The sequence below is a fragment of the Lepisosteus platostomus genome, chromosome 3, assembly GCF_059453375.1.
Source record: "Lepisosteus platostomus isolate fLepPlt1 chromosome 3, fLepPlt1.hap1, whole genome shotgun sequence".
Lineage (NCBI taxonomy): Eukaryota > Metazoa > Chordata > Actinopteri > Semionotiformes > Lepisosteidae > Lepisosteus > Lepisosteus platostomus.
In genome coordinates, this window is record NC_142613.1 from 55,034,299 (window position 1) to 55,060,709 (window position 26,411).

Consider the following 26,411-nt stretch of genomic DNA (forward strand, 5'->3'; position numbering starts at 1 on the left):
CACATCATATACTTAAAAGATTTGTTTAGCAAACCAACCAAGATGCTTAATTTATCATTTGTATAAGCTACACAAGAGTGGCTCAAGAATAAGAGAGTGAATCTCTGAAAAGACTTCAGAACTGCTGTCCATTAGTGATCCCCAAACAACTTGAGAAAGATTCAGCAGATCTGCCAAGAAAAATGGGCATAACTTGCATCAAGCAATACTGTACTGTATGCAAAGTCAAGAGAGACCTTCCCAAAATGACTTGCAGCAGTAATGCTTGTGTCTTTCGGTTTTGATGATAATGAATGCACCTTAGGTTACCCTTAAAAGTCTTCAGTCTGAGCAGCCAGGTTTTGAATAAAATATACATCCATCCATTTTCTAACCACTTCATCCAACACAGGGTTGTGGGGGAGACCTGGCAATGAGCACAAGGCGGGATACACGCTGGATGGGAAGCACGTCCATCACAAGATACACATTCAATAAAATATAACATTTAAAAATGTGTATGCATCACTTTGTTATTTCACAAAAACATTAGGGGCACCACAGGAAGGATCTGAATAGTTTTTAAAGATACCATTTCTCTCTCTTCTTTTAAAAAGAACAATGGCATAAACACATACCTCAGATAGTCAAGTGTAGGACTGAAATATATTTAAATGGATTGTGGGATTAGAGATTAGCATCACCTGTAATTTTGCTTGCAGAAAAACAAGCATTGGTGAGATGTTCTCAATCATAATTTGCAGACTTTCAGTGTTTTAACTAGGAAACAGAACCGGCCACAGGCAAACGGGTGATACAAGAAACACTAAAAACGATCAATTTACTTCTTTTCATTAAGAAAATAGCAGGGGTCAAGAACTGAAATTATCACCGATTTTCTCAGTACTCTAAATACAAATATGCTTTAAACCAGTCCCAAAACTTTACAAGATGGGATTATGTTTCCTGCAGTTTATTTCCATTGGCAAACATGATACAATTCAATTTTATGAGGTTCTTTTAAATAATGGAAAATAAGTATTTACATAGGTTAATACAAAAAATTATCATTTCTGACTATTAAAAATATTTGCAAATCATCCTACAAAAAGATTATTAAAAAGACTTTTCAGATTTCTGTAATTGTTTTTTGCGTTTTATATAAAAGGCAGGCTATTGAAAAGGAAAATGGACACACAAGCTTTCAGGAGGGGAACATTAAGAAAGGCTGCCTTATTTAAAAGGCAGTTATTGAAATGCAACCCTGTTATTATGGTGTTGATCACTTGCAAATTGTACAGTAAGTAAAGGCACACTTTTAAGAAACATTTAAGTCCAACAACACATGCAGAACAACTGAACTCTTACACAACAGCTACAGATCCAGTACTGTATTAAATTAATACATATTTAAATAACATTAATAAATATCTTAATAGCAGTTTGCTCACATATGTTTTTACACCAATTAAAAGAGTTTGTTACAGAGACTAAAGTATTTTTTTTTACAAACTGGAAATGGTTGCATTGTTTTGTGGTTAACTCACCTATGCAGAATTTATATTTACAAATGGGTTCTTTTCAAATTACAAAATTACCGAATTTAGTCACCCCAGGTAAAATATCTGACTAGTGATTACTGACAATTCAAGTGCAGAGAAGACACCTCCTTCCCTGTAGTAAAATGGGATAAAATGTTAAAAATGTAATTTATTTATGATAGGACTTTGAAATCACTTATGCAGATATAGTAATGTATGACATTGTAATTTGATTGCTGACCTCTGACGTAACCGGCATTGTTTTGTTCAACTATTTGGCAATACCTGCAGACAGAGATCTGAAGTTCTACCGTCTGTATTTGCAGACAATACACCAGGTAATATTTATGGAAAATATATGAAAAAAGTTTCAAACACCAGGGAGGGCCACTGTATCTTATTGAAGCCTCAGTTCATGAACAGGCTTGAAATTATACTGTAGAAGACAGACAGAAGTGGTGTATCAATTGGCGATTTAAAAACATCCCCTCTTTTACATTTAGATATCACTGAAAAAAAGATATGTTGTAGGATGGGGGGTAGCTGTCAAAAGCTCCTTAATTGCAAGATCCAGCAACCAGCCTTCACATTCACCATCAATACACAAGTGCCATTTCTTTTTCAAAATTAAATGTCAATAGTCAGAAAATAGTCCACTGACAGTCAGAAACAATCAGGCTTTGCTGTGGATTTTGAAGGTGCATATCTTTACTGAATCTTTTCAGCAATTAGGTCCCCAAACAGTGTGCTAGCAGGCTCTTTTACGTACATAGGCATTATATTTTAAGCAGAGATTAACTTCAAACATCAGAGTCTCAAAGTCCATTATGTGTGTAGTCACCATTCAAGATGACTTTACATAAAAAGTGACATTGGATCAGAAAAGAAGAACACAATCAGGATTTAATCTCCCACATTATAATCAGAAATCTTGATTCACATCCAAGAATTACTTTACATCTCTCATCCTTATTTAAAAATGAAAATGCCCAATGTGCGTTGATACTTTTCAACATACTGTATAGCCTATGATGCAGAACAAAATGAAAAAAAGTGGAGCTCATCTCGACATTAAGAAGTTTTTCTTAGCAGGTTCTGCTCTTGTTTGAGGTGATTATCTGACTGTTTTAAACATCTGTGAAAGTGAACTATTCTGAAATCCCTCTGACCTGTCAGTGGCCTGCCATCGTCATGCGCTGCTCAAAATGGATTTGATTTGATTTACAAGAGATTATATTCTGAAACCTAGCACAAACTAAGAGCACCAAGAGAGAACATATTCAAGTTTCTGAGCTTGTGATGCATTGCTTTCAATGTCTAAATTATGCTTTTTGGGGTTGTGTAAATCTAGATATTATTTAACCGTTAATACCCAAATTGGTCATAACCAGCATGAAATCGATGCACTCTTCAGTCCTCCGTTAGCCTAAGATATCTGAGACATGCCAGTAGGCATAATATTGGTTTTCTCCACCGCAGTTCCAGGAATGATTCAGTGAAGTCTACACATTGATTAAGGAACAACCTTAGGCCCTGCGGTACGCGGTATGTATCACTACTGAATGCAACGCAAGAGCAGCCATTGCTATCTGAACCATTGCTGTCTGGACATCCCCAGTCTCAACATGGGACTGTTGAACCCTGTACTTAGAGGTTACATATTGATTTCTAACAGCAGAAATTTATTTTAAAAGTGTATCCAATACAAAAATGTTCATTACTAGAACTGGGTTTTTGGAGGTAGTCAGGTACTTTTTACCCCTACATTTGCCTTAATTTATAATTATATTATTATTTTAAATAAATGTATGTAAATCAAATTAAATAGTTCAGGAAATAAGCACTTTTTAAATAAAACTTACCTACAAATACAAACTTTATTCTCTAATTAATGTTACCAATGATAGAACTTCACTTAAAAACTGAATATACTGTACATATAGCTTAAATTAAAATATATTTTTAACTTTTTATTGAAATTGAATACCATTTTACACCATGTAATATCTGACATACCGGAGACTGTGATCTGCTCTTTAACTCTCGTCAGATGATGAAGATTAAGTCCTGTGTGATGTACATAATTTAGCTCCATGCTCTTCCCTTTTGTTTTGCGCTGTTATGTTATATTGATAACAACATTTTAAACTGTATGAAGAAAAAATAAGTTCAAAACAGAACAATTTAAATCAGTATGGGGTATTGCAAGAACATGTAAAAAATGCGAGATTATGATCAAATTTAAGATCCCACATGTCACTTCACACACCCATCCACATTCAGAAGCACCCAATCTGAGGACCAAACCAATTATCATTGGTTACCGGTCTCCAGTCCAGCTTTAACTTTCACACACACAGTTCAGGCTTTTGGCACACAGGATGTAAACCGCAGCACAGCACAGCACAGCACCGGACATAGCAGAGTAGGACAGCTCTAATCGAACCTGATGGTTAGAAAATAAAACCCACCTCCCACCAGATGAATGGAGCTTTAGAGCTAGTTTTATCTGTGCACCTGAGATCGTCAGCCTGATCACCTCACTCGCTCTCACTCCAGTCTCTCTCTCTCTCTGGCAATCTGCACATGGGACAGGGCTGTGCTCAGCACCTCCTAAAGCAGAGCCTTTGCAGCTAATGTAGCGATCGCGTACTCTGGGTTTGCTCCCCTCAGCTGGCAAGGACTGAACCGTCAGGTTTCTTTCCTCATTTTCTTCTTCTTCTTCCTGTCCTTCTTCGTATCAGGGTCTAAAAGAGACAGTTGATCATTAGACAAGAGGTGGCTGCTCTCTGTAATCCTAACCTGCACCACTAATTAAGTCTGAAATGACTCATCTGCATGTGATTTTGTCTGTATTATAAAGTATTACAAAACACAGCAACATGGTACACTTAATTAACTGAAAAAGTATTTGCGGTGTGAATGTAGCAGCTTAGACTGGATGCGAACACTCTTGCATATAGTTCAAGTAGGTACAGTAACTGTGTCAGCATGCGCAGGCTGCAAAGGAACAAGTAAAGGTTTATGCTCACACCAGAAGACGGCTCCACAGCCTAAATGTTCTGTTTCCTTTCTTCTCTTTTCAGCATGGAATAAACCTGTTACCTGTTCCTTTGCACTCTTACATATACCTTATGAAGAGGAGCAGATTACTTTATTTCACAATAATGAAACAAATAAGGCGTTACAAAAAGAGTGAAATACCAAAAATAGACTGAGAAGGTAATCATTAATTAAAATAGTTCAGGTGGGTAGCTGCGTCAGCATGCGTAGCTGCAAAGGAACAAGTAATAAGTTTATTGCATGCTGAAAAGAGAAGAAAGAAAGGCTCCACAGCCAAAACATTTTCTTTCTTCTCTTTTCAGCATGGAATAAACCTATTACTTGTTCCATTAATTAAAATATTAAAATACCCCCAAATTGTAAAGATATGCCAAAAATATACCAGAGCAGTTGGTATAATAACAGACACTTCAGACCTTTGATCTTTGGCACAGCTTTGATGAAAAGACTACATTAGATTAAACAAATGTTTATTAATAATAACTTCACAAAATAAACAACAAAACAAACAAGTTACTCTATTTACAAACAAGGTATCTTAGAGGCCTATGTCCGACCAACCAGAAAAAGACCCGTGACTGCTACCAAGTATTCATGAATGCGATGCTTACACAGGCCAACAAGACAGATAAACCTGCCTTCTAAACTAAACAGAATGCAACCTAGAGTTAAATCTCTCTATCAATGCAAATGCTACAAAGTGAATGGGATCCTATCTCTATTCTAAAAAATGCATCCACTAACCAGGAGAGACTGTTGTTAACCTAGTGATTATTTATAAAGGAAATGATTGTCCTAAAACAAGACAATGGCAACCTCTCTTAATAAAGTTCAAATACTTGACTAGAACCTGGTCCTTAAGATTGATCTGACAAAGGCCACTTGCCTCTAGTATTTCCCTTTTCTGTCTTCCGTCTTCTCTCACTTTTGCTCTTTCTATATCCTTTTATTCCCTTTTCCAGGACTGTTGATGACCCTTAATGATTTTCCAAGAACTTAATTAACCAATGTAAACCAGACGATTCATTTGATCTCAGACACCCTACAACTTCCTTTCTTGCTTTGAAGCCCCAGAGAACTGCAAATGAAAGTCATTGGGTAAATTAGTGCTTCATCTTGAACAGGCAGAAACACCATGGAGCATTTCTGACAAAACTGCTACAAGAAGACCAGAATGAAAATTGTTAATGTTGACCATTGTTTCTAGATTCTTGAGACACCTCTAGAGCCACCTCCAATAACTGTAACAATAAAAATAACATAAGACAGTTAACAAATGAGAGGACAATCAGCTCTTTTGTAGTTAATAGTTAATTGATCCAAGTATCATTCATATACTTTTTTTAATACAAACCCAGCTATGAACTTCAAAAACATGGCTGGATAGCTGGTTTCACAATCCCACAAGGCTTTGGGTGAAGAAGTTTTTCCTTTTCTCAATTTAAATATCCTTTCGTATACAGTAGTTATCAATTCTATCCTCTGGTTCGTGTTTCACTATTCTATTCAGTTTGCAGAATGCCACTGTTGTTTTTGTCAATATTTTTGAGCATTTTTAATTCTTGGATGAATAAAGGGGGAAAGATGGCCCATATGGGGATATGCATTTCCCATTTGCTACAGCTGGCATAACACTTGGGTATATTAGTGCCTCCTCGTGAACAGGCAGAAACACTATGGAGCATCTCTGAGAAAACAACTATTTCAAGAACCAAAATGAACAGGAGAATGTAAATTATGTACTATACTATTGTGTTGTGAAATGATGGTCAAATGTAATTAATACACTTTCAATACATTTTAATTAAAAACACATCAAACAATAAATACTGAAGCTCGATGAGGACTGCTCATTATGACTTGATTCCTGAGTTGAAAAGTGGCTCAAAGTGAAGTTGGCAGAGTTCTTGTGAGGAAGGGCTGGGGCTAAATCAACACCTTTGACTTGGTGGGAACGGGCAGGCTTACAGCAGGGACAGGGAGAGATGCACTGTTCCTCAGCGGGCATGTTAGAAGAGCATGTAGCTCCCATTCCTTCTGAGTGGTAGAGGAGGCATCAAAGAAAAGCCAAGCCTCATAAAACTATTTGAGAATCCAAATTGAGTAAAACATTAAAAAATAATTATTGAGAACAAAAATAAAGTTTAAAAAGTGGCGTCTGGGTTGAATAAAATATTCTCTATTACAATCTCCTAGCTCTGGATTTCTTTCTCACATAACTAAGGAAAAATCTCATAGTACTAAGGGAGTACTTCTGTCTATCCAAGGAAATAGCCTTTGAAAAAACAGCAGTGTGACATTCTTAAACCTCCAGAACATTTTAAGCAACCCTTGCCTTGGGACACCAAGGTGTGGTCCAAATTGAATGAGATTCTTAAGAAAGAGGTGTAAGAGAGGAAAAAACGAAATGAGAAATAATCAACAACAACACTTGACAATGATAATGCAGCAATGGTAATTCCTCCAAGTCATTATTAAGATGCTACTGTTAACATACTGCAAATCATTAAAGTCATTTAAAACTACATTTTGGTAAGATTCGGAAGCAGATTTTCATTCTCTGTTTAGGTTGTGTATTTTCACCAAGAAAAGAGACTGTGAAAATATGGATAAATATATAGAAAAGCAACTTTACTCTATTTTCCAAAACAATAAAGAAACAACCCAAATTTCTAAATATGCCGTAAAACGGTTCTTTTGAAAGACGCTTCTTAGAAATGAGTGATTATAAAGCTGGCATGTTTCAGGCCAAGTTAAGAAACATCTCCTTCTGGTTTCCGTTTTTAATTGGCAGCACTCCAGATGTGATTTCATATATTGCAGCTCACTCTCCCTGCCACTTTACTTCCCTATCCCTTCCCACCCTGACTCGGCAGAACCAGAGCTTCTCTCAGGATCCTCGGACCAATTAACGAGCTATTAAACGGGTCTGATGGGGGGAGTGGCCTCTGCTCGTTTATCACTGTCCCTATATTCTAGAGCTCCGCCCCGGCTGGAAGACGCGGAGGACCGCTGCTCACCGTCAGCTGATGGCGTGCCACTCGGGCTCTTCACCTCCATACTATCTGCAGGCCGCTGGGGCCCCTGTGCCGATGTGCTTCCTTCCTCCATCCCTCTCCTCCCCGGTCCCTGGCCCTGCTGAAATACAGCACCAACAAAATGAGTGGTCCCATTATTGTTAACTACCAGCTTTGGACAGGAAATACTAACAGGCATCACACACCAGTAATATAGTAATACAGAAATAGCTTCTCATACACAGTGTATCACCTCTATGTGAAAGACGACTTCCATTTTTGACAGGAAACACTTGTAAGGAGCTGAGCCTAGAAAAACTGAAAACACTAAGCACTTAAAGAAATCCTCAATAAATTAGCCTTTGAAAGTAAGGACATGGGCGCGAAAATAAAAAATCTGCTCTAATTGAATTGTTCTCAAAGGAGTCACTTATTTTATATTTGTGTGTGTTGTTTCAGTGTCATTTATTTTACTTTACTTCAAATAAGCACCCAGATTAATCTCCACGCTGGATGCAGACACCCACAGGTCTAAGCCAGAGCAGTTTAAATCAAGCAGGGACAGCATTCAATTATTTAATAATTCAGAACCATTCGTCAAAGGATTCTGAGAAAGCCCTGAAATTCAAGAACCTTATATTCCAAATCCTGAGGAACCTTATACTCCAATTCCTTATGCACTGAAGTCAGAGACTACTTTTTTATTAAAACCACACAAACTAGTAAATGTTATAGTACGTAAATGTTGAAAGCTGTTCTTCAGCCAATTTACCTAGAAAATGAAAAACAGAACAGACTGTTGCCATTCGTTTTGTCAGCAGTCCTTTACAAGTGTTGCTCTTTTAAGAAAATATGGATGAATTTAATGAAAATAAAATAGTAACATTGTTATTTATCATGCTAATTTTATTTATTTTTAATTCAGTTCCTTGCACTCCAGGCACGCTAGTATCAAATCGAGTACAAAAGTACAGTGCAGTCTTAACTGAGGCAATGTAACAACACTCTTGAGGTTCACCACAGCTCAGCACCTACCTGTCTGTTCATGATAGGCTGTATCTCTGGCTGCACCAGTGGAGGGGTCTCTCCACACCAGTTGCCCCACTCTTCAGTGGGGGCATTCCAGTCTGAAGTCTGGTCAGCATCAAAAGGATCTTCTGATAAGATAAGAAGAAGAAAGCAACAGTTACTTTTGTAAAATAGTGTAGCTTTCACGGTGAGTTTGTGTTGGATGAGAGACTGTACCTTATTGAGCAATAATCCTTTCAAAATAAGTTTCAAAAGGACACCTCTAAAGATGAAGAAAACAAAAAACTCTTTGTAGCATTGCCTTTCTTAGCTCTGTTAATTTATTCCTGAGACATTTGTCTAAATGAAGTATACCGGAAAAGCACTTCAAAGTGCATGCTGAGCTATTTATTTAGCTCAGATAAAATTCAGAGCAATCTATTCAGACAACCACAACCAACAGTTCTGCCCCATTTATCCAGCTATCCATTTACCAGCTTTCCTTTTGTGTTAAACATAAAAACTCACGTTTCAAAGAATACTAAAGATCACACATTCTAAGAGGCAGTCCTGACAGCTTTACATCATTACTGGGTCAAGTGTGGATAAACACAAAATTAAATTTATACTTAGATAACTGTTAAAATACCGTACTTTGCAAGTTTACACCCCTAAAGGACATCTGGTAATAAAAAAGGTTAAAAAACAAAATCCTGTTTATAAAAAAAATCTATTTTTGAAGCCTTAAGTACAAAATGCCTGACTTTCTCAACAGACTTGTACAGTATCATGGTGTTATGAAATTACATTTTTGAGATTTCTGAGAACTCTTGCTTTAAGTAGGGAAAAATTAATATAATGAACAGCGAAACACGAATGGAGAGTGGAAACTAACTGGAAGTGCATTTAACACTGAGAACAGGATTCACTTCTTTACACAGAGTTTTGTGAGAGTATGGGACAGGGCTACCAATCATGTTGTTGAAGCAGGCCAGCATTAATAAGGGTAGGTAATTCAGCTGACCTGCCGATGGAGGGCATCAGGGTCACTATTGTGTGTGAACAGGCTCAGATGTTGTGCATTATTAATTAATTTGATAACAGGTGAAGGGCTGAGTCATATTCTTAAATGGATTTAATGTAGAATAATTAGGTAGATAAAGGGACTCATGGTGATAGTTGGTATTGGGTTAGTTTAGAGGTAGTCGATATTTGTGAACACAATTTTTTTACTCTTTGTACAGTATTTTGCTTTGCATTGCGATTTTTCCCATGAGCTCAGGCCTCACAAGCCCCCTGCTGACTAAGTGGTAGGTCTGTCACAGTGACACCATGGCTTCTTTCAAGAAATGCCTGGATGAGGTCCTTGGATCAACTTGCTACTAACCATTATAAGGGTTAGATGGTCCCTTCTCATTGGTAAGCTTTATGTTCTGAAAACAAGATTATGTGCAGATGTGTGTAGTCAAAAGAGCAAACAAGCCACTTAACTAAGGAAGAATATTATAAAAGAAATAGGCAGTCAAATTTCACATTTTAACTGCATATTTGAGAGGCACATTATTCTTGTTCTCAGGCCTTGATGCCCACTGTTTAGGTCCCCAGCATGAGTGAGTGTGGCAAGCTGTGGTGCTCTGTCCTCCTGCTCTGCCTTCTCCAACACTCCCGTCTGCACAAAAGCTTATAGATCCGCGCATCATGGGAGAGACAGGGAGCAGAGTTAATAAATGAAGAGCAGGGGTCAGAAAACCCACAGAAAAAGAAAAAAAGGGACACCTCCAGCTTTCTTTCACTAAAAATGTCACACCCAAAGAGAGAAGCATTTGCAAAACAAACCATAACGCTTACTGTATATGCTCTCTGTGACTAGGAGCTCATGTGAACACTGGACAAAACTATAAAGACACAAGCCTGTCACAACTCCAGCCAGGACAAGGTACACACAGGGTGCACTGCTAAACATCCTCAGGCTTCAGGTCTCTTGAGAACACCACATCACACATTTTGAGTCCCCAACACAATGTGAAGACGTTTTAATTCTAGGTGATTCCACATGGATGGCAATATAGCACTTCAGGGGATGCAATAACAGTTCAATGCTTACTGACACACAGCTCAATACTGCAGGAAAACTAGCAAAAAACAGACTACCTTTGTCAAGTGATAAACGGGAACTTCAAAAGAAAGACATTTTAATTGACTGTTTAAAAAAAAGCAGTAGGCTGATTATAATACTATTTACATGTGGCATTTAGTGAGAAATGTAAATATCCCATGGTATTGGCAGTTCATCATAACAGTTGCTGAATTTCTTAAAGCAAGTTGTGTGAACTCAAGAATTCACAGAGTGCTAGTACAAACTATGGTAATATTTTCCTATTTTTCTATTATTTAACACTTAGGTATAAATGAGGCAATTTACATATTTTGTACATATAAATAGGAAATATTGTAGATATCAGACAGATACATGATTGCACATGTATAATATTAGTCCACAACATATCATTTGACAGGGGCCTCTGTATTCAAAGTGAGCATTCTACTCTTAGCTGACACCTGGTGTAGCTGACAAGTACTGCACACTCTCCCGAGCCACGCAGTCCCTGAATGTCCACAAAGCCTCTTGTTTTCTTGTTCCATCCAAGCCTTCACTTACTAGTGTACTGATCAATAGGAGCACAACAAATGAGCTGGCATGAAAAGCAGATTACCCTCCCAAAACACAGTTTGAGTTCCCCCTCTTAGAAGAGAGGACAGACTGAAAAGCCCTAGGTCTATACTTGTCAGGCTCATGGCTTAGCTTCAGAAGGCAGAGCTCACACACACATTCATACACTGTTCTTTTGCAGGATTCTTTTATTCACAACAAGCTGAAATAATGTTGCATGAACTCCTCAGCGGAAGGGCCCGTGTTAGCCTGAAACACCACACGGAATGAACAGTGACTCCATTCCTGCAGAGCTCTTACCTAGTCCTAGCCAAGCTGTGTCCACTCCCAGAGAGGACATGTGAGCTTGGCGCGGGCTGTGAGATGGGCTACCCTGTGCCGTGGTACCATCTGGGTTATCTGGAATTTGAGAAATGCATAAATAGAAAGACAAACAGAAAGAAGGGAATGATTTTGTATACTATATAACTTTATTACTAATATAACTTTATTTTTCTCAAAATTAATTTCTATAAAATAGCATTAACAGCCAGATAGCCATAATCAGGAGATCAGCCATCCATTTTAACCTCCTTCTTACTTTCACTACATTCACAACTTTTCTTATCCAAGTCAAGAAGCAGAAATCACTCACCAAATTCTGAAGGGAAGTCAGAAACAGTCCCAAAGGTCACAGGCTTTGTTTTCATGGCCTTCATACTCCAAGTTCCTAAACAAAACACGAAGCCCACAGGTCTAGGCATGAAAAGTATTTGTAAAAATGCATTTCCTTTGTTTGATTTTTTTTTTCCCGTGTAGGAAAAAAGGCCAAGAGCCTGACAGAACAGAAGACACTGACATGGAGCTAAATGCAGAGAGCACGAGCTCTTCTTTGATCAGCACTGATAGTTATACAAGCACTCCGGGTGTTCCGACAGTATTTTCACGTGCGCTGTGTTTTGCTCCAGATTCCTGCGTGACGTGAACACAACAATAAGCCTGAGCTCCACCCATCGCTCCTCTGCAGTGGCATGTGAAACTCACCTACATGGGAGAAAATATCCTCTTCCAGTTTTCCTGGTGGCACCCATTCCACTGGTCTCCGGTTTGCCTTGCCCACGGCCTGTGGCAGAGACTCCTGCCACGGGCCAGCTGACAGTTTGGCCTCCGGAGCTCCCCGTCCTGCAGGGCTTTCCCCCTGAAGAGGAGCTTGCCAACCAGTCTCCTTGTCAGCTCCTTCACTCCAGAGGCTGGATCCTTCGTCCACAGGGGGGTGCGGAGAGCTCCTGCTCACAGTCTCTACCGAGGAAGAGAACCAGTCGACTATTAGGAATGCAGGGCGGGTTTCAGATTGACAAACACAATGAATAACATTTGTCAAGCCCCACTGGTCATATCAAATGTAATTTGTCATTATGGACACAAACGTCAAAGCCTGGTTAGAGCAAAGGCCACTCAAAGACAATGGGAGATACGGACAGAGCTGATGCAGCGCTTGTTAATGTTAGAACTTGTGCAAGAGTGCAGCCTAAGGATAAGCATACACACTCGTCAACAGCCCAGTGGAGGTATCCAGTGCAGCTGAAAGGCTAACAGTGCATCAAGTGCTATTTACCCTTCTGTTTCATCCGCTCCCTCCTGAGCTGTCTCTTCTCACGACTGCTGATTTTTGTCACCCAAATACCTGGGACACAACGAAATTTATTGATTAACTGCATGCATTCACATCACAGTTTCCACTCCCAGAGTGCTTTTATATATAAATAGGAGCATACCCACTTCACCTGGGTGGTATGTGGCACCCATTCTGCATCAGCAACCCCCATACACAGAGCAGGTGGACAAGAAAGATAGATTCTTTCACCTTTGAGGGTTTGTGATACTGTAGGTACATGGTTTAATTTATCAGTCTTAAGGGACGACAAATTATAAATGAGACCAACCTGCTTTGCAACACACCACCATGATATGTGTTTGGGGTGAAATAATTAAAGCAATTATAAAAATAAACAAAATGTGAATTACTGTATAGCAGGGTCACTGTATGCTTAAGACAATATGATGAAAGAAGCTATATACTGCATGTAGAATCTTCACAATATCCACACTTCCTCTTTTTGTTCCACTTGTAGATAACCATAGTCAGCTATAATTAAAACTATACACACAGTAGAGCTATAAGATAAAACAATGGATTTGATGGGTTGTTAATATACAATTACATTCCAGTCATTTCACTATGTAATTAGTAGTAAAGTAAATACTTGTGTTCTTCTGGTCAGAACTTATTCTATTTACAGTAGTGTTCATTTACTGTCCATGACTCCCTACTGGCTAACACACTAATTGTTTGTAGAGTGACCCCCAGGGATACTGGTATCCTCTTGTGCTGATGGGTAGTCTGGAGTAAAGTATCTTACTCAGGCATAAAGCCACAATGTCCATTATGTGTCAAGAGCCCTAACAAGTCTACTCCATTCCCCACTTAATTAGTAACAAATCACATTGTATTACACCTGCTTACCTGTAGCAAAAATGTAATAGTCATGACTCAAAATGCAGAAGCATACTTTATGTCTTATTTCTTCAAGAAAATGGGACGCAAGTCATTAAATATTCAGTAAGCTGCAGACATCCTTTGTACATGTGAAGATGTTAAAAGTTAGCTAAAACTGCCCTCTTTACTGGAGTGCTTGCAATTACTTACTCCTTAACATAGTCCTACCTCCTTCTCTGGTTCTAACCCTAGCCTTAAATGTAGTCCTAACACCAACCCAAACTTTAATCTTCAACCAAACCTATTTCTGTCTCTTAACCCTATCATTAACCTTGAAACCATATTTACCATTAAAACCAATACTAAACCCTGATACTTATTTGATTAATAATTTTAAGACCAATGGTCAGGGTTAAGTTTAGTTAAGATCAGGTTTAAGGTCAAAGTTAATATAAACGTTTGACAACTAAGTGCTGGTTTACCTGCTCTGTGCATTTTTACACTGGTTAACCTGTTCTGGATTTTGGAAAATAAATAATAGATATCTACAGAGCATCAAAAGAAGCATATTAAACTATTTATGCATGCATGCTTTTATAAAAAAAAATAAAGTATATGAATTCTGAGTGTTTGCCAAATCCCGAAACGTAAGCCCTTTTGAACATTTGCAGCATGAGCAGGAATGACATGTGGCATTAAGAGCTCAGAGACTAGTGAACAAACCAGACATGTCCAGACTCTACAAGAGAGCATCTGCATCCTGGTGCAAAGCACGAGTCTCAGTACAACTTGTATTGCTCCCAACAGCAGCCACACGTGCCTGTGATTTTCACAACAGCCAGCAGTGTGGAGTCTTGGTCAAGGTTCTGGATTTGTACCTTGAAAGATACGGGTTCAAATCCCAGGTGAGACCCTGCTGTTGTACACTTGTTGAGCAAAGGCATGTTTTCATTCAAATTGTTACAGCAAAATACCCAGATGTAACAGATGAGTGCAAATGTAAGTTACTTCGGATGAATATCAGTATCAGCCAACTAAAAGCAATTAAAAATAATCCACTTCTTGAAACATAACTATGCCGTTCAATAAAATGTAGTTGCACCTGTTACAAAAAAAAAGGTCAGTGTTCTAAGACAAACTGTGAATTTACTATGATTATAAGCAGTATGTTTGTTTTCATGTCCATGTCCAGGTTTTACCTGCAGTGGTGGTTAGCGCTATCCAATCAATTCACTCACCTGTTTCCTCTTCTTCACTCTTCTCTTTGCCAGGAAAGATATCCTTTGTAAGCCTCTCTTCCACAATGTCAATCTTTCTCTTCTTCTTCTTAGGCTAAAAAAGATGATGATTAGAGACCTCATCTTCATACGTTTTCCAAAATCAAGTAGTTAATTACAGACATTTGAAATCAATGCCATTTAAACTGAGGTGTAGTCTCAGATCTCATTCCTACTTTTTCCTGCATCAGCAGAAGAAGGCAGTGTATCTATAGGACATTGATTTTTGAGGAAAATCTTTGGAGGAAATCGTTAGAAATCAGCAAACAAAAGAAAGGGTGTTTCAGGCCATCATAGAGATATCTAAATCATCACAGAAATTCTGATGCTTTAAAAAGAGACATAAACCAAATCAGCACAACAAACAAAACATTATCATACTTAATTTTTTAATACAGTTTTATACCCGTAAACTTTTTATATTATATGTTTTATCTGACATATTGTCATTACTTCCAGCAACTAACAAGGTCAGCAAAATCAAAAGAATTGAATCTTTTTTCCCCATGCAGCTCATGTATTTAGTTATTAAAAGTTAACTTGAAAGTTCCATTTGCTAAAGCTTCCAAGTAAGTGAGAGAGCACTGAAGTTGATGGATACCCTCTGAACCCACCAGCACCCTAATTAGCATGCAATATAAAGCTGTTGAATCTGTTTGGACAAAGCTGGTTTTATTTCTAAAATAATATTTCATTTTAACATCCTGGTTGGTGAGAAATTGTTCAGTTGGAGCTGGACCCTCAATCCCAACAAATGCTAACTTCAACCAACAGGCAAACACTTGCCAAATAAGCCTTTGAAATAACACTAGACAAAAAAAATAGTTTCAGTTGCTATGCGAGAGAGAACTGTGTGGTGGTAGCTATGAATGTGGCTTTGGTGTGAATGTTTTCTTGCCTCTTAAACCAACATTATCATTTGTGGAGATTGCAAACTTCAAGTGCTATTTATTTTTAAAAAGCTACAGGTCTGTATATTTTACACTGAGCTGTAGAACTCCCCTGAAACAAAATCCTGTTTTCTCGAATTAAAATGAAGCTTTGACATGCTCTAGTTACTATTTAATCAATCTTAATGCACTGGACTCACTATACAATGAATTTAATCTGTTATTACCGAATTTTAGTTATTTGTTAAAAAAAGCAAGAATCTGCTTTTCCTTCATGGTTGATTTCTGCTGTGTTTCATGCCTTTACATCTGAATTGCATAACAGTATTGCACATGATACCTTATCTTGTGCTCTGCAAGATACAGTACTTATTGCCTACATCAAATTTAAGGAAGTGTCTTTCTTAAATACTTTTCCCCCCTTCCTTTGATGTAGCTAGTTCGGCAAAACAATCAGTTGGCAAATAATGTCAGCAACAAAACAATTCAGAACACAGAAAATAGAAAACATCACAAAGGACACCTTTAACAGGAGAAAAAAAATGAAATTTCTCTTTGAAGTCTGATACTACAGTAGTTGGACAATCTTCAACATGGCAACTGCAACAACAGTGCTAAAACGTTTATGATGGAAAACAATGAGTTGCAATATGAATATTTTCTAAGTCCATTTTCTGTGTATGGTTTTGAATAACAACTTAACTCCTACTTGTAACCTGCACATATAATGTGTATTAACCAAAGGTGCAAAAGAGAAAACCAAGAGCTGTGCACTTGCAAAGTCTTGTGGTCATGCAGAGTATTTTCCTTCCTGCAGCTAACACAGGGCAGTATCTAAAGCTACCCAAGTCATAGCACTGCCATACCAATCAGTACCCATGAACAATTCCTCAAATAAAGTGAGTGTTAATCAAATGTGAAGACTTTTGCACATCAAAGACACGCATGTCTTTGAAACCTGCCACAAAACAGGTAAAGCAGCAAACATATTTTGGCAACAATGGTACCCCACTCAGGATTTGAATTCTGAACTGTACGGCTATAGGTACAGAGCCTAAAACACTACTCCACAATATTGGCTAACCCTTAGTGCTGCTATGCCTTTGTCATCTGAAATATGATTGCTATATTCTTAAATATAAAAAAAAACACAAAAAAAACACAAAAAAAGATTATGTTGACAGAGTGGAAACTACAATGTAGCACACAATTTTGAATAAATGCCAAAAAAAGCTTTTGCGAACTCAATATTTTAATCTGATTTTCATAAAATTTTAATTTATGTACATTAAAAGCTGAATAATTAAAAAGATAGCAATTCATATTTTATTATGCTGGGGGAGGTGGGTATCCTTGAAAGTACAAAGAAGCCCACTAAAAAAAAACCTGTCCATGTCACTATTGCCTGGATTATCATTAACCTTTGACATTTCCTTACACTGTCACAAAAGTATGAATATGTGAAAGACTGTTAAGGACATATACCTAGATAACATATTTAAACATTTCTAGAAAAATAAAATAAATATTGGGTTATGATCCAGGAGTGGGTGTCGTGTGCAGCTCCAATCTTGATTGCACTTTTCAAGGCCTTACTCAGAAAGCCTGAGACAATGGGAATGGCATGAGGCATTTGCCTAGTGCAGGGGGGCTGAGAAGTACAGTAGATAAACACAGATGATCAAAGAGGCTTTACGATGGCAAAACCCATAATAAAGGATAAGTATTCAACAGCTATAGAGAAGGGCATAAACACAGAAGCAAATGAATAAAGAGGAGAAAAGGGGAGAGAGGAAGAAAGAAAAAGAGAAGAAGGAACATCACCATTGTCCTCCTCTTCTTCAAAGCTTGTGGCATGTGAGAGGCTCTTGTTCTGATCAGTCCTGGAGACCGGATTCAAGTAAACTGAACATCATGTGTGACAGTCTGTGGGCTTAATTATTTTAGGAAATTCTGATTTCCCTTATTGTGGATTCCTCAGACTAAAAACGTGCATTTTCAGAATAGAGATTGATTCCCATTACCTTTGGGCATCCATATTGCAGGAAGGGAGATATTGTTTTGTTTAGGGCCCTTTCCATAGGACGCAGCTGTTAGTTTTTTTTTTTGGCCCATTTAAGTATTGCATAGTGTTTTTAGTTACAGTGTTGGAATACTGGATTTTCGAAGTCTGTAGGACACAGGCCTCCGGAAAGCAGATATCTGTACAGTACAAACATGTATATGTGAAGAATTCGGTGTTGCTCATTATTATTTCATGTACATATCTGGCTTTGATTTATTATTCTCTTACACAAATCATGCCAAAGAAACAAAAAGAACTCGTGTTTAAATTTTAATTTCCTGACCATGTTATTTTCCAACAACTGGTGTCAGAGCAGATTTCTCTAACAGCCACCTGTGAGGTCCATGTAGGTAAAGAGATCAAAGAGGTAGATGCAATAAATTAATATCAGGTCAGTAAAGTATCCTTACAAGAAGTAAAGCAATCCCTTGTAGATGTACAACAAGTGTCAGGGATGACTGGAAGACAGGGCGAGATGAGTACCCTCATCTACTGTAGCTGATTAGCTGTCTGAAATGAGAAGCTCTCAGCAAGAGCTAGCAAATTAAATGGATAAGAATCAACAAAAGCTAGAAAATGAAAAGAAAAACACTTGACGCGACCTAGCAACTGAAATGAAAAGCATTCGACAGAAGCTAGAAGTAAAGTCAGATATTCCAGTGAGCACAGTTAGTGAAAGCAAAGTGGTGTGTGAAAATACAATAGAACAACTAGAAAGTTGATAAGAGTTGATAACACAATAAAAGCACAATGTTCAGGTGGCAGAGTTAGGAAAATCTGCAATAAATTTTCATATGCACATATGTTCCAGTTATCCATCCATCTTCTAACTGCTTCATCCAGTTCAGGATTGGAGGAGAGCTGGAGCCTATCCCAGCAAGCAACGGGATGGAAAGCCAGTCCATCGCAGAACACACACTTACACAGTGTCAATTTTCCCAGAAGCCAGGTTATCTACTAGCATGTGTTTGGAAGGAAACCAGAGCTGGAGGAAACCCTTGTGAGCACAGGAAGAACATACAGTCCAAGCAGATAGCACCCCCAGGACCAGAACTGAGCCCAGGGCCCCAGCACTACAAGGCAGCAAGGCTGACCACTGTGCCACCATGCCTGACATGTTCCAGTTACGTGACACCAAATTATGTTTTTTTAATAGTTCCAGTACTTTTCACTCTTAAAAGGCTTCACATATAGGACGAGACCCACCTCATCCAGCACTCAAGGGCAGCACCCATCTGGGTGATGTGCAGCAGCTATTATGTGCCAGCAGCCCCACTACACAGAAGATTAGGCGGAGAGGTGAGAAACTACTACTGCAGTGAAAGGAAGATGGAACGTTAGGGAGTTCACAATGAATTTAGTGAGAACACATTCAGTACCTAACACTATATTAATCTAGGTTAACAAGACCATGTAGTCAAGTCCTCAGTTTAATATCTTATTCTTTATTCACAAGATGCTCAGTCTCCCCATTAGGGCAGTAGCTTGTAAACTCTGGTCCAGTGGGAAGAGTGTCAACTGTTAGCCTACCTACAAAACCATGTTTCTGCTGCAAGTATTTCTTAAAGGTGTGCCATTCCAGTACTAACCAGACCCAGCCTGGTTTAACTAGTGAAATCTCACTGCTGAAGATTAGGCTACAAGGTGAGAAAATGTATTGTTTTGCATTAGAATTACAGAAAACTAAAAAAAGGAAGACATACCGAATTAAGACATTTAGTGTTCAAGTTTTAAATATTAGCACGATCTGAAAACTGCTAACTTGCTTTTTAGCAACATACTGAATTTTAGATTAGATTTCTTACCTCATAAATAGCATTACTGTATAAAAAAAAATGTTAGCCAATATCATCAACGAGGAAGGGAATGTAAACCAACAAGGCTAGACATGAGCTTGCAAGAATTATTTTTAACATAGATCACATGTTTATAGAGCACTATACTGACATAAAGAGCCACACCTGACGAAGACTCCACAGCCAAAACATTGTGTTACTTTTCTTTTCATCAAGGAATAAACTTAACTGTTCCTTTGCAGTCTATGCATGCTGACACAGCTACCTACTTAAACTATAGTTAAGATGTTTCTTATTACTGGGTTACTCACACTGTATTTCCGTTTTCATGGAACATGAGTTATAAGGGGTTTATAAATACATTTCTAGCCTCCTTACTAAGTGTTACCTTCTTTTGCTAGTAACAGGTTTTGTGATTTTATGCGTAGACAGCAAGGAGATTTACTCAACAAATTTCAATTTATCTCTTAGATCTATAATTTTATTGTCACTGGTTTGAATCTGTCACACAATGCAGCAGGGCTGAAAGTGATCAATGACAAAAGCTGAAGCCTTTTTCTCTGTGACTTTAATTACTGTACCTTCAGCTGCTTCTTGTCTAAAGCAGTCGGTGCCTGTGTGCCATCATTGCCAGAAGCTCTGCTTTCAGGGGAAACTGGCGGCTGTCCATTTGCTGGTTCCTAGAGATTATAAAAGATACTCTTAAATGTCTTAGAGAGAGACAGTACAGAAAACACACGGTGGATCGTCCTCAGAACAAACAGGCTTATAAAGATAGATAGCAGAAACCACACAGTTTCAGCAAGTTGTATGCAGGCCTGGTGGCCCACATTTAGCTAAAAATTGGAGCACCCTGGCCAAACAAATGCATGAATGCAGACAAACTGTACACAGGAATCCAGACAGAAATACTGTTTCGCAGATCATTTGCCATCCAGCAGCTGCAATGCTGTATAATCACATAGGTCTCAAGTCTCAGGTAAATGGTATTGGCATCAAGCTGATGTTGAATTGAAAAATTACTTAAAAAATTAATGAACAAACAAAAATTTTGAAATTGTTGCAAAGACTCATGATTCCATTAATTAACCAATGTGTTTTGTATGTGAATAAATGAATGCATTTGCAATTTTCGATAGAAAAGCTCAGATATTAGGTTTTGAACCCTTGAGAGTTACTGTATGTTAGAAATTCACGTAAAAAAAACACAGTATTTCCTTGCTACCGATTAACTGGGTCACAGACAAATCCTGTGTCCCTTGCAAAAGTTGCTGAGAAACATCATTTCTAAAGAATAATACGGGGAATGGAAGCCACTTCACTTCACTAATCAAACTAGTTGACGTAGTCAAATAATGTCTTGTTGAGGATAATATCTTATTACAATAATAAGATAGCAAAGTTAGCTTTGACACTAGTACAGCAATCAGTAATCTAGCCGTTAGATAGCTAGGCGGAAGGCTAAATTTAGCGTGCCTCATTGTGTCACCTGTGGGAGGTTATCACCTGGCTTAAGCTTTTTCTTCTGAGAAACCTGTAAAAACTATGCATACTTGGTAAACTGCACTGTAACCCTGATGTGTATGTGCTGAGATCAAGCATGGATAACACAGTTGGTTGTAAAAATGCTCGTCACTCTCACCATCTACATATTCTGCTACTGTATGTTTCTTTTTTTCTTTTTAATTTAGATAAACATTTTTTAGTATACTATTTGAGCTGCTGGACTTCATCTGAAATTAGAAATGTAGCTAAATTGTAAAATTTCCAGCCTGGTAGTTTGAGGAGCAATCTGGTCTCCACTCTGCTTGGATGTGCATATTGTCTTTCTGTCTTTGTACAGCATAGGTTGTCTATTTGAGTCACACCTCTATAGCCACAAAATGAAGAATAATAAAATCACCAACCTGCACATTCATACACCAATTCACAAGATTACTAATAACAGATACAATAATAAATGATAAAACATACACCTAAATTTGAACCATTCAACTTCATTCGTTTAATGTGAGTACTCCATTATTTTGTCTTCTTTTCATAATGACAAAGTAATTGCCTCTGAAAATGAATGTACCAATGTGAAAGCAAGATTATCTGACATTGTGATGTCATACTACTTGGAGCGCCATCTGAGAACCATTAAAGCAAAAGGCTTAAGCCTTAATGTCCCTTGACAACAACAGCAGGAGATTTATATTGGGGGGAAAAAGGGCTTTAGTTGCATATTTTATTGAAATAGTCAGTACATTACACTCCAGGTGTCCTGTAAACTTAAATCAAGTTTAATTCACATGTCATTTGGTGGCATGGCTGATGCATTCAGAGTCTCAGATCCATTTCACAATTCTGACATTACTATTATTAAAATCTTCCATATAATATGCTGGCATTTAAGTACGATACAATGTTTCCCATACACAATAGCTTTAAAAAATAAAGTCATGTTAATTACAATGTAACCCTGTCTGGAACAGTGGCTACAAAGAAAAACAGCAGGTTAAAAAGTGCATCTCGCATTCACAGGCACTGCTCGACAGAAAGATACACCTGACCCAACACCTTTTATTAAAGTTTCTGTTGGCAGACAACATAAAACCATCAACGGATGCAAAGAAAGTCTAATCCATAATATACGTGAAAATGATAAACATCCAAGGAACTCTAAAATACTCTGACAGCGCTTTTAATAAACTTTAAAACAATTTTAAAATCACCCTTCTGTCCTTATCAGTAATGACTGGTGGGGTGATGGAAGGTCAAATGGACGGTAATTCTGAGTTTATATTTATGTGTTTAGAGATTAATCGCAGATCCACTGTAATCCTTTTTCAGAAGAGAGATACTGTGTGAGGGTGTTGATTTTTCACACTGGTGGGCATAACTCTAAAAGCTTACAGCTGACTTACTGATTGAGATCTACTGACTATTCAAATCAAATCCCTAGTCAACATTTTACTTCTGGACAATGTGGGACATAAATAAAAAGGCAAACAGAACATTAGGATATGTACTGTAGTTAAAAGCGTAGAATTTAACAGAGAACTGTTATGTTAACATTGTAGGCTTATAACACAATATTAAAGCCTCATTAAAAATACTATGACCATTTTCGCCACCATATTACAAAAAAGATCAATGCAGAGATGAGCAGCCAGATACATTTTTTATTGTTAAACAGAGAAGACTACTGATCTAAATATTTACCATCCTCAAAAGCACTGACAGTGTCCACCCAGTAATCTGGTTCAGTATCATCAGTGTAACATGTGGGAGGAGTCAGAATTGGAAAATGCATTAGTGTGTTTAAATCTTATAACAGGATGCACACCTTTACACAAAGGATTGTTGGAGCATGAAACAAGGTACCCAAACATGTTGAACCCAACCTCTAGTTTCTTTAAAGAAATGGAGCAATTAGCAATTAACTACTTAACGGGCTCGTCATGCCAAAAGGCCTCCTCTCATATGTAACTAATTTAATGCATTACTATGCATTGTTACTGTACGTTCACTTCAAACCATGTGACCAGAGACAAAGGGATATAATGAAAGGGAAGCACAGATAATGAGAATATCTTCCTTTCGAAGCAGCTTTCAGTGTGTATACAAATTATTTAGCTAAACTGTGAAAACTAATTCACAGTGATTCTTGACAAATAACTGCATAAAGTCTAGCAGCAAATTAAAGGTTTGGGCTGAATGACTCTTCCAATTACTAAAGGCATTGGATAAAGTGTGTGTCTATATGGGAAAAGGTGTCTCTGTATTATTATCATCATATTAAAATTAATATGGGATAGGAGACCTCCGAGGAAAAATGTATGTTGCTGATGTGAGTGGTGTCTGTAGACCAGTAAGTGGTGCTCTTGCCTCTGGACCAAAGTTTCACAGTATGCCACAGTCCCAAAATGGTGACCAGACATGGAGGTGTCAGAGGTGCTAAACTGGGGTTCTGATCACTTAAGATCAACCATGGATGTCAACCCCAGTGTCCAGGCTAAATTCTTTCCCTGAAGCTCGCTCAATTAAACTTGTGAAGCGAAGTTTAATTTCTCCATCTGATCTGCTGTGACCTGGAAATATGAATGCACAATGGCTGCCACATGGCATCCACAGGGGTGCTGCACTTCAGCAACAGATGAAATAGAACCGCACTATTATCTAAAGCACTTTGGATCCTTTAAGATGTAAAATACTATATAAATTCAAGGAACTACACCAAATCTTAAAGCAAATTATATGACACTACAATCCACTGAGAAAGTCATTTTTCACCGTTAAACATGCACTTTTGTAAAAATAGGCCAAATAAAATATCTAATTTAAGTATGTGGGTGATCACAGTGGACGTTTTCATCACTACAAGCTGGCCCTGTTCCGTCTGGTTGTGAGACACTTTTGCACAAGAGTAACAATGGGTGCACTTTGTTTAAGCTCTCATTCTAATATCTCTTGAACACACACCAACATGTGCATTTAACGAAATTCGAGAAAAAAAATCTCTCCATCAATTTATTTGCGAAACATGTCCCTGCGTTCGTCTGACATAACACAATAATTTGTCGGCATTCCCCTCCTAGACAGCTCGTCAAGTCCTCAACGCCAGTTCAGACAATGAAGCTCTTCAGACCTGCAGGACTTTCCGTTTTCACCTCCGCTCACATCCGAAGAAGCAGACTTCTAAACACTTATTTACCAGCAAGCAAAAGCACTCAATTGCATGAAACAAATATCACCATAAACCTAAAAAAAAACGAATAATAAAAACAATTACAGTAGTAAATGTAAGGATAGGAACTTCCAACATACCTTATCTTTCTCTCTTCTTTTTTTCTTCGCGAGGTCCTCATGAGGTCTGTTCTTCTTGGTGTTCAGGCCAGAGACAGGTTTTCTGTGCAAGACCAGGTCTAAAGGGAAGCCCGTGCTGTAGTCTCCGGGTGAGGTGGTCAAAGGTCCACGCTGGCCTCTTTTTCTCAGGAAAACAATAACAAAGAAAACCACACCCCCCAGCAGCAAAGACACCAGCGTTAAAAAATGGGAACGGGTGAGCTGTTGACTGAAGTCCGAAAACCCCGACCCCTGAAAAAACTCCTTCCCAGCATCGAAAACCGAGCCCGGGATAAAATTGAGCATCATTCGCAATGTTCAAGATGTCAATGACTCTCCTTTGTATTCCGAAGAACAAAGCAGAGAAGAACCTAATAACGAAGTCACAAATGAAATCGTGGTCGCCAACACTACCTGAACGTCTTTAACGTAAAAATGCCAAATGATTATATCATTTGTATCAATCAAAATTAAACGTAGGAAATAAAACAATCTACTTCCAATTTAAAACAAAATACAGAAGATTCCAAGTTTTCCCCCTCTTTGCCGAGGAAAGTGCTACATTGTAAACTTCATTTATCCTCTAACAACAAATGTTTTTTTACGCAGATTAAAAGCTAATGCGTTAAACGGATTCGAAAGTCGATATAAAAAAGCAAAACTGCGTAAGTGATTTTTAAGAATAGCAGTATTGAGAGATTGACGGTGGCCATCAAAGTCCATAATAAACCGTTAGCAGCTGATCCTGTGTTTGATGTACTCTTGGTTCTCTCCAGCGATTGGTGGTTTTAATTATATTTGCAACGTGAAATGTACCCCACACTACAGTTCCTGTTGGCTGGCCAGTGGTATTTTTTTACACCTAACAAGAAGCACATAATGGAACAAAGAAAGTGATATTTGTACTAATTTAAGAACAGTAGTTATCGAAGGTCGAGGGGAGTGAATGTTGCCGACACAATACTGAGTATTGTACAGTAACCACTGATTGAATCAATGTTTAATTCTGTACTTATGTTCTGTGACAACATTATATATTCTCTGAGGTACTGTACATATCATTGCTAGTACTGTAAATACTGAAAAATGCTGTAGTATCGGAGCATTGATCCATAATCGTTAACGATGTAATCCCGTTAAATAACTAATTTTATAAATGATTAAATATAAAGGCAGAAGTGCAATACAGATGGAAACATATTCAGCCTGATTATCCAAAGTTATGTTGGAGTTCGCCACATACGCGTGCTCAGCAGGTCTTTGCTCTCTAAGGACCAATTTTCGATTCCGAAGGCATGCAGAAATTGTTGCTAGAATCCAGAAATTAAAAATCGCCTAGTATTACGCTCTGAAGAGCAGAAATAAAAGGTTGCATCTTCCATCTACTATGATTCTATATCTACTATGATATATATTTAATGATTGAGTATAAAGATAACATAGAGATTAAAAGTATTGTTTAAAACTATAACTAACTGAAAATATTATTATGTTGTAGTTCCTAGTGAAATGGTTTTAAATGAACAGAAAGCAGAAAACTCCCCTCACTGGATAGGACACCAGTCCACCACAGAGCCTGGCCCCAGCAATATTGGTCCCCCAGTGCCAGAGCAACTGGAGTAAAGTACCTCACTCAAGATACTTTAGGAATGTCTGCAGTGGAGACTTGAACCTACAACCTCACCAGTTATAAGTCAAATACTTACCCACTACAATACTGGCATAGCAGTAGAGCCCAATAATTGTGTAAAATAGCATTAGTCAAAGACTGTAAAACTCATTTCTGGTCCTAGGCTAC

General features: G+C 38.0%; 1 protein-coding gene across 3 annotated transcripts; it reads right to left on the reverse strand.

Moving 5' to 3' along the window:
- Positions 1-936: 936 nt before the first annotated feature.
- On the reverse strand, positions 937-25,379 carry LOC148675105 (uncharacterized). Of its 3 annotated transcripts, none has more exons than XM_088626113.1 (10): positions 24,596-25,379; positions 20,365-20,463; positions 14,994-15,087; positions 12,874-12,942; positions 12,303-12,557; positions 11,914-11,988; positions 11,580-11,678; positions 8,636-8,757; positions 7,604-7,718; positions 937-4,267 (listed from the first exon to the last, which is right to left on the reverse strand). In XM_088626113.1, the coding sequence occupies exons 1-10, from the start codon at positions 24,920-24,922 to the stop codon at positions 4,212-4,214; spliced, it is 1,311 nt and encodes a 436-aa protein (XP_088482239.1). In that variant the 5' UTR covers positions 24,923-25,379; the 3' UTR covers positions 937-4,211. The 3 variants fall into 3 exon arrangements, with proteins under 3 accessions (XP_088482239.1, XP_088482238.1, XP_088482240.1); XM_088626112.1 differs by having other exon boundaries at positions 7,604-7,721; positions 24,596-25,377; XM_088626114.1 differs by lacking the exon at positions 24,596-25,379 and adding an exon at positions 22,991-23,046 and having other exon boundaries at positions 7,604-7,721.
- Positions 25,380-26,411: the final 1,032 nt, after the last annotated feature.

Bases quoted from the DNA above. Each gene is read 5' to 3' on its own strand.
- LOC148675105 (XM_088626112.1), bottom strand. From the start codon at position 24,922: ATGATGCTCAATTTTATCCCGGGCTCGGTTTTCGATGCTGGGAAGGAG. The intron at 20,464-24,595 runs GTATGTTGGAAG...TATAATCTCTAG, and splicing joins AAAGAAGAGAGAAAGATAAG to GAACCAGCAAATGGACAGCC. The intron at 12,558-12,873 runs GTAAATAGCACT...CTTCCTCGGTAG, and splicing joins GGAGCGGATGAAACAGAAGG to AGACTGTGAGCAGGAGCTCT.